The following is a 9102-nucleotide window of genomic DNA, read 5'->3' as shown; positions in this document are numbered from 1 at the left end:
CATACTTTATCTTAATCGAGATATTAATAAGGAACCAGCAGATCAAGTAGCTTTTGGAATAAAACACCAATTTTTTTAAAATTAAACACTATCTAAAGATTTGCATCGAAGCGTTTATTTTTGATAGTGATTTTAATCACTGTCAGATATCATTATACTTGATCCAACTATACCACGTCACAACTGTGCCGCGACCCCCCTGTGCTGGGTTTTTTTTTAATGAAAACATCTAGCTTTCCTATAAGTTATTGCCTAATTAAGAAAATTACTCATTGATTACAATTTTTGAACAAGTCTCATCCACGTTTTTTCTCTTGCAAATATTCATGCCTTTTAAAATTTCAAAAATTGTAGTTAACTATTAATTTTTTTAATTAGATAATATTCTTATTAGTAAAATATTTAAATATGTATCTTTATAAAATAATTATGTTAATTTCCTTCGAACGCATAAGGGATGGTTTTAAAATACTGAATAACGCATAAGTTGAAAATTTAAATATTTAATACCAAATAATGACGTGAAAAGTTAATTAGAAACATTACTGGTCTCTTAATGGTCTATTGGTCATAAGTAGTTCATTATATAAATGGCTGTCTTGTAAAATTACAAGTATCGAATAATGTATTTTTTTTTTTTTGATACAACATTATCACTTATGAACCATTTTAATTAGACAAGTTTAAGATTAAAGTAGGGCGTCAAAATGTTGCTATAGCGTTTACCTAATAGTTTCTTTACTTTTAAAAGTAAATTATAAAACTTCAGTAATTTAATAGTTATTAGATTATAATCTAAGGAATTTTGACTTTTCAGATATTTGATACTTTTGAAATGGAACCTCATCAAGAATGTGCTTACGACCACATCGTATTCTATGATGGCTCCACGCCAGACTCGCAAACTCTTGGAAGATTTTGTGGTTCTAAATCTCCTCATCCAATTGTTTCATCTTCAAATCAATTATATTTAGCATTCAAAAGTGATGCTTCAGTGCAGAGAAAAGGTTTTTTAGCTTCTCATAGTACAGGTTATATAATAATTATTAATTTACCATAGTATAAACAGGGTGCATAATTGGGTCAATGTGGGTCACTGAATACAGCGTGCAGTGACCCTCCTACACTTGCATTTGCAATGCATATCCTAAAACGTATAAAATTGTTTTTTTTTTGTTCTTTTCTGTTCCAAAGTTGAGTTTAAAAAAATACTTGTCTTTAAAAAGCTTACGAATAGAATAATATTCATAAAACATAACTTTTTACTGTCGAATGTACATGTAAATATATACAGAATGTCCAGTAAGTAAGGAAACAGATTAATTGTTATAGACAATGAGAACAAAAAAAAACGCGTTTCCTTACTTACTGAACACCCAATATATTCAGATCATCCCACAATGTTTTGAAAAATCCGTACTTTTCTTACGGCAAATTGTCAGAACTTTGTGAAATTATATATATATATATATTTAATTTTACTATCCTTTTTTAGTATGTGGAGGTAGATTAATAGCGACAAATCACGTGAAACATTTGTATTCGCATTCTAATTATGGAGATTTAAACTATGAAAGTGATGCCATGTGCGAATGGACCATTGAAACCAAGCCCAACATGAACGTCCATTTAACATTTTTGACATTTGAACTGGAAGAAGAAAAAGACTGCATGTATGATTACGTGGAAGTGTGGAGTAGTTTAGACACAAGTGGCCCATTTTTTGGAAAATTTTGTGGGCCAAATGTAAGTTTGAAAAAAATCTTTTTAATGTTTAAAAAAAATTCCATTTTTTATGAATTTTTTTTGATTTATTAGAATCCAACGGATATAATCTCAATGAACGATGCACTTTTAATTCGATTTAAAACCGATAACACAATTGTAAGTAAAGGTTTTTCAGCGTCTTATATCGCTGTGGAGTCTATTAACCCTAGTTCAGAATATTCATCTCAAATTGACGAAGACGATGATCTGTTATACAAGAAGACAAAATTAAAGAATGGTAACGATGGTGATGATGATGATGATGACAATGATGAAGACATGCTTGCTAAAAGTCCTTAATAATACAACAAATAGAGAAGTGAACTTATATTAAAATATTGTAAGAATAAGCTAGTGATTTTTTAATTTTGCCTTTGTGTCTAATGGTAAAATCATTGATTCCTTTAACCACAAATAAAGTGATGTGCCAAATTCATAAAATTTATCTTAATGTTTTACCTAAATTGTATTATAAAATATTATTATTATTATTGTTTTATAAAAAGTTGACAATGATAGACTTACACTGTAGTGTAAGAAATGAATTATTATAAAAATATGGACGCGACAGTTAAAAATTATATTATTGTTATTTTAATTAAAAAAATCGTCTCAATGTGATTTGTGATCTCGAATAATTATATAAAGCTAGCTTTAATTGAGATCATGATACTATTTAAATTTGGCCCAGTTTTAGAAATTTCATATCATGATTATATTTAACTTAGTAAAATGTGATGTTAGTATATAACTATTACCGCAGTTTAATGATTAAAATGTAGCGCATGATTAAGATAATATTCGTTTTGTGTTCAATTATTAAACTCATTGACAAATTGAGTCATCAAAGTTTTTATTCTAATATTGTGTGATTTGTTTTTAAAATATTATTTTAACCGTATCACTTATTATGAAAAATATTTACAAATGTAATATTATTGAATCGTTAAAATTAATAAAAAAACTTTTGAGTGTTATTTTTTATTTATGAAAATCCATAATAATGCCTAATAATTCATTTCACATTCTAATAGTGTAATTAATTTAGAATTTTTATAAAAAAATATTACCAAAAAACTTTTTGCAAATAATATTTGATACTGGGCATTTATTTCATAAAACTATGAAAAATATAGTGATATTTAATTTTGGCTAGAACAATTTTTTATGTATTTAGAATTTTTAGCATTGTTGCATTTATGTGTATGTCTTCTTACAAGTATATGAAATTTATTTTTAATTTCAGAGAAGTACATTATTAAGTTATTTGGAAATAATAAAATTATTTTAAATGTATCACCTAATATTATTAGGTAATGTCAATATTTTATAGTAAATTTGGATACTACAAAATTTTGAGTAGGATTTTTATAACAGCATACTAAGCAAAATAAAAATTTTAAAAAGCAAAAGTAATAAATTATTTGAAATTATACTAGGTAGATTGTTTACCCAGGGCCGTTGCGAAGCTAAAAATATGGGGGCTGTAAAAAAATTATTTTTATCAATCAAATAATTTTTTAAATTGTACAACCTCTTTTTTAATAATTATTGTTTGGTAGCATTTTTTTATATTAAAAATTTCCGACAAAAATGATTAAATTTTGTCAAGTCGGGGTGGGATGGCTTTTCACCCATATAGCTCTGTCGGTATAGTGTCCATAGATACCAGGGTTCGATTCCATTGTGCTGAACTGTGTATGTTTTCTCTTTGGCACAAGCTTTTAGAGAGACCGATAAATATTATTAAAAGATATGATAGAGCACATGATAATAATATATATATAATTATTATCAACATAAACATAATTATTATTTATAGAGTTGTCACTCTGATTTTCTATGGTCCATAAAATTATATATTTTTTCTAAAATATAATTATTTACATCGGAATGTCTCTAAATAAAATTGAAATGACATCACTGTCTATAAACTAATAATATTAATAAGACAAAATACATGATTACCAAAAATTAATTAGATTAGATTAGTTACCTTAAATTAGTGTACAAATTTTTTTACAATATGAAGTAGTGTCCTAATTAAGCGCTTCTGTCATATCAGTAAATTAATCTATCTAAATTAAAAACATTTAACTTGATGGAGGCAATAATAAATTGTAAAATATAAACTTATTAAATTCAAATACTTCAGCTTATAACTTCTTATAATTACTATTACTTAATCTTTTTGATTATAAACTTATTATGATATTCAGTTTTTAAAAATTAAAATCTTAATAAAATAAAATAATTCTGTAACTACCCATAATAGTGCAAATAAAAGTAACACAAGCGGTAAATTAATTTTCGTACTGAAGTATAAGCCCATCATATTACACATTACGTGTTAACCTACTTATCGAATATTTATTAGTAATTTTAAATAAATATTTCTATTTCAATTATTATATAATGTACGTTTAATAAACTAGTTTGGTGGCAATGCTAATGGTATATTTGTAACTCAAAGTAGGTAAAAAATCGATCATAGTAAATCTACTATTTGATTAAAGTTGCAAATACTATATTGTATTTGTGCGTAATTAAATACACACGATACTTGATACTTAAATACTAAGACATTTATATACTAAATGTAATATATTTACCATATTTAAAGGGTATTTGAAGGGTGATAATTTGATAACAGAAACACTTAGTCAATATCTCAGTAGAAATATTATTTTTAAGATACGGAATAAAATTCTTATTTATTTCTATGGAAATTATTAATTTTAATTTTATCCAAAAACATGATTTGTCTTTAAATTTATTTTCACATTTTTAAATAATATATATATCAATAATATCAACTAATTGGTTGTTATAATTTATATATAAATTTTTGTAAATTAAATAACGATAATTTAATTTAATTTTCAAGGTTTAACAGATTTAGTTTAATTTTTTTTTTTTAAATATATTCAAGTTCGAGCTACATTAAGAAACTTTAAATCAATTTTTTCGAAGTGTGTAATGTGTACTTTAATATATTTGTAAATTATATTCGCTTGTAGAATTTATGATGAAAATTTCGATGCATTCTACCATAACTTATAATAATGTAATGAATAAGGTTATCTGTATTTAGATGAAATACTTAAGCAGATAGTGAGAAAACATTTCGATTTCAGCAAAAATTATAAATTAAAAAATTACTCAGAAATTTCCCAGAGCTAGGGCGTATTTTAGAATGTGATGAGGGCAATCATCTTCGGCTATTCAAATAATATGAAAACGATAATTGTCAAATGTATCTTTAAAAGGCTTAAAGTGAATAAGTGGATTTAAGAAATATAGAATTAACCAGAGCTTCAAACTGCAATAATAAAATTATGATTATTATGTTATAACTATTAAAAAACAAATGTAATCATAAAACGTAAAAAAAAATATCAAATATAACTAAAAATTAAATATAACACAAAACAAACAGAAACAGAAAATGAAAACATATTGATGATTTGTTATAACATACAATGAATTTTGGGGGAAAAAAATACGAACAAGCCAGTGTTTCTTAAAATACACATAAAAACTATGTGAAAGAAATACTCACAAGCGAGCAATGACAGATTATTTCCAAATAATGTTAAAAAATTTACAATCATTTTTAAATATCACAAAATAAAAAAAAATTGATAACGTTTGAATACTAAAAAACTTAAAACATAACAAATTAAATACCGCAAAAAGGAAAAAAATGTTAAATCCATAACGTTTTAATTATTTAAACCCTATAACACAATATAATTGTTAATATTTAAACTTATATAACTTAAAAATAAAATGAATAACTTTGATTTAAGTTCTGTTGTAAACATTTATGAATATATGTTTTATATGCTGAATACTATTTTTTACTATCTGTATATTAATTTGTAAAACTCGATAGGCCTTTGTGTTTAAATCTTGTTAACGCGCAAAATGAATTAAAATCTAAGTGGACCAAAAATCTATTCGCATTAAATTTTTTTTTAAATAAACCAACATTTTTTAAAAGCTTATACTAGAGAAACTAAGCTTTCATTGACAATTTTTATGTATTCATATAGTCAAAAACTTGAAAAATAAAGTTTTAATTGAAAAACATTAAATAGTTTTCTAAAATTAATATTGCTTTTGGTTATTGGATATATAGAATATCATTTTCAAATTACCAACTCAAACTTAATGGCACTCTCTTACCTGAAAGATTTATGTTACCTATCTAGTTCATTCATTTGCGACTTAAATCATCTCAAATAAAAACTGTTTATGTGGAGATATTTTTAAATATGAGATTTAACGTGATGTATGCATTGATTCTTCTTAATAACGAATTTATCTATAGAAATTTATTATTAATTACATAAAAAAACATTGGTTTTTTTATTAATTACAATTTGTTGAAGAATTCTTTATATTTTGTGTACGGAATATTTGTTATGTTTACGATGTAAAGGAATTAATATTCTCATCGTTTGTTTATTAGATAATATTTATCAACATTACAACTAATTATGAGTGTGAAATAAGATTATAACTATAATTTATTATTATAACCTGGTCAATGACTGTTACTGCAATAGCTCTTTATTCTATTCTATTTAAAATATAATATTTGGCAATGTTTAACTCAGGACACGTGGACAGTATAATAAATTTATATACATATATAAATGATGATAATAAAAATATTCCAATTAAAATTATTTATAATTTGACAGTATTTCTTTTATAAACTAAATTTAAATAAACAAGTTTAATAATTTAACGATTTAGTTTATTATAATAAGATTAATAATTACATTACAAATTCTCTTATATGGGAGAGAAAAGAAGACAAAAAAAAGACAAGATATTTATACAATAAATAAATATAGATTACAAGTAATCTATATATTATTTGTTAATCAATTGATGTCTATATAGTAAATACATCTCAATCATCTGGTATGAGTAGATTGAAAGAGAAACTAAACATTTAAGTTTTATTATATAGATATACTTGTAACGGTACACTTCTCTTGTTATAATAGATTGTCCAGTCATTTTTATTTAAATATTACAATATGCATTATTGATAAATCTCATTAAATTAATACCTTTATTTTATTTGTATTAATGGATGCGTTTAAAACAAATATACTAAAAGATTATAATTAACAGTTATGAACACAAAAGATTATTGAATAGCTATTATAATTTTTACGCTAATAAAATACACATTAAAAAAACAAATATAAATGTAAGTCGTTAAATTAAAAATGTATTAGTTAATGTTACATTGCAAAATATATGTATTATATCATCATCATAATTATTTTTTAAATTAAACAGCTATTTGGTATAAGTAATGTATAATTTCAAAAATCATAAGGTTGATTATTAAAATTATCATTAATTAAATAATAGAATATTATTCTAATACATTTATAATAGACCGTTATTAAAGCTATAGATGTGGTATATTAATAACATTAATTAATATATTAATTCAGTAGTGTATAAGAAGAAGATTTAAAAATTAAATAAAAAAGGTCAATTACAACACTAAATTAAATTCATATAATTTATACATGGTTGTCTTGTAGGATTATTACTAATAAAAACGATTGAAATTTTATAATTAAAAGTGAAAAATATATTATTAATTTTAAGTAGGAACCAGAGATATTCACATTTAAAAAAAAAATTTAGGTGACTATTTCTAGATATATAAGTCATTAAAATACCATCTTAAGTAATAGTATGACAGTTAGATATGATATGATGAACTATTTTACATTTTATTTAATATTAATGTTATCAAAATTATTGTTCTATAAGCTTTCGTTTCTTTTTTTTACTATTTAGAAACAACATTATTTCTATTAACTGATAAAAATGATTAACATGATGTAATACTGAGTAACGGATTAAAACTTGACACAGTTTTCTATTAAATAATATAAGTAAAATATAAATTATTATTTTGACAAAAAATTGAGTTTACAATATCTCACTTTTTTTAATTTTATTTTTATTTATTAAAAAATTTTATTGAGCTGTGACGAACGAAGAACTTGATACATAATAAATTAAATATTATAATAAATTATTTTCCTATAAATTCAGTGTTACATAAATTTTTTTTTCAAGAATTTATGTAATCTAGCCAAATGTATACTTTGTAATATTTTATAATTTTACTAGATATACAGAATTTACGAATTTTTATCTTATACGATTTGAACTCTAATAAATAAATTTAAATTCTATTGATAAATAATTAACGATTAGGAGAAAAACTTAAATAGAAAAATATTTGTGCTTAATGTGTATCCTACATACAAGTACTTTCAATTTTGTTAAGCAAAAATGCAAAAAAATAGTAATGTTAATCTTTCTTGTAATTGCAAAAATATATTTTTTTTAGTACAAAAAAATTATTTTTGTATAATTACTACCATATAACCGGTGGCAATTTAAATGATGTATAATGGTAGTATATGATGTATTCCCATTTATATTTCAGAAATACAGCGAAAAATTAGGTTATATTTTTATATCATAGTGTGATAAGAAACGCTGAAGAGTATATTATACTCTTCTGTAATATTACGAAAATAGTATTGCATTCAATTTAATAACAATAATTCATTCTAATAAATGAACAATTTAGGTATTATTTTTAACTACCTATATTAGTGTAAATTTCAAAATTTCTATACTTCAAAACTTCACATCTTAAAATGAACATTTGTAAATTAATAAATTACATTATCCTTTTTTAATTAGATAAAATAAATACATAATTGCAAATTTGTAAACTGGTCATATTTGTTCGCTGTATTTATTCTGATGCAACTGATCTACAGTTCAATACAATTGAATAATCTCTATTCAATACATTTCAGTGAATAAAATATTTTAATGAAAAATATTTTTTGTAATTTAAAAAGAATAATTTAAAAACTTCATCAATCAAAAATATTATAGTGTGTTGATGTGTAAATTATACAGAACAAATAATTGAACCATTAATATAATGTGACAGTCAAAATTACAACTGAGAATTCACTAAACTTTAGTGACTAAAGTATTTTTATTGAAAAATAACACTCAATTTATTGGAAGTTGGTTTAATTAATTATTATCCGAATTGAATTTTTATATACTTCTGAATTAAATAATATTGTCATGTTCGATAAATAATTTAAATTTCTGTGCATGTCCTGACGTCACAGACGTAAGCAAACGCACGTTTTATGTTACCACTGTCTCTGATCAACAAAGTATTGAGTAATTGTATTGCCCCCCCACAAAAGTCTACCGTTAAGTGTATGTCTGCTACCACCTTAGCTTTTC

At 23.4% G+C, this 9102-nt stretch overlaps 1 protein-coding gene across 1 annotated transcript in view; it reads left to right on the top strand.

Moving 5' to 3' along the window:
* Positions 1–2717, top strand: part of LOC126896669 (tolloid-like protein 1) — a 23199-nt gene extending 20482 nt beyond the window's left edge. Inside the window, exons 16-18 of the mRNA XM_050669622.1 lie at positions 818–1031; positions 1496–1746; positions 1819–2717. Of these exons, the coding sequence (XP_050525579.1) occupies positions 818–1031; positions 1496–1746; positions 1819–2067 (714 nt within the window). The 3' untranslated portion in view covers positions 2068–2717. The remainder of the gene's footprint in view (positions 1–817; positions 1032–1495; positions 1747–1818) is intronic.
* The last annotated feature ends 6385 nt before the right edge of the window (positions 2718–9102 follow it).

Source organism: Daktulosphaira vitifoliae, unplaced genomic scaffold, assembly GCF_025091365.1.
Source record: "Daktulosphaira vitifoliae isolate Bord-2020 unplaced genomic scaffold, ASM2509136v1 Scaffold_1, whole genome shotgun sequence".
NCBI classification, from domain to species: Eukaryota; Metazoa; Arthropoda; class Insecta; order Hemiptera; family Phylloxeridae; genus Daktulosphaira; species Daktulosphaira vitifoliae.
Note: the sequence above shows the minus strand (reverse complement) of the source record. Positions and strands in the feature narration are given on the sequence as shown.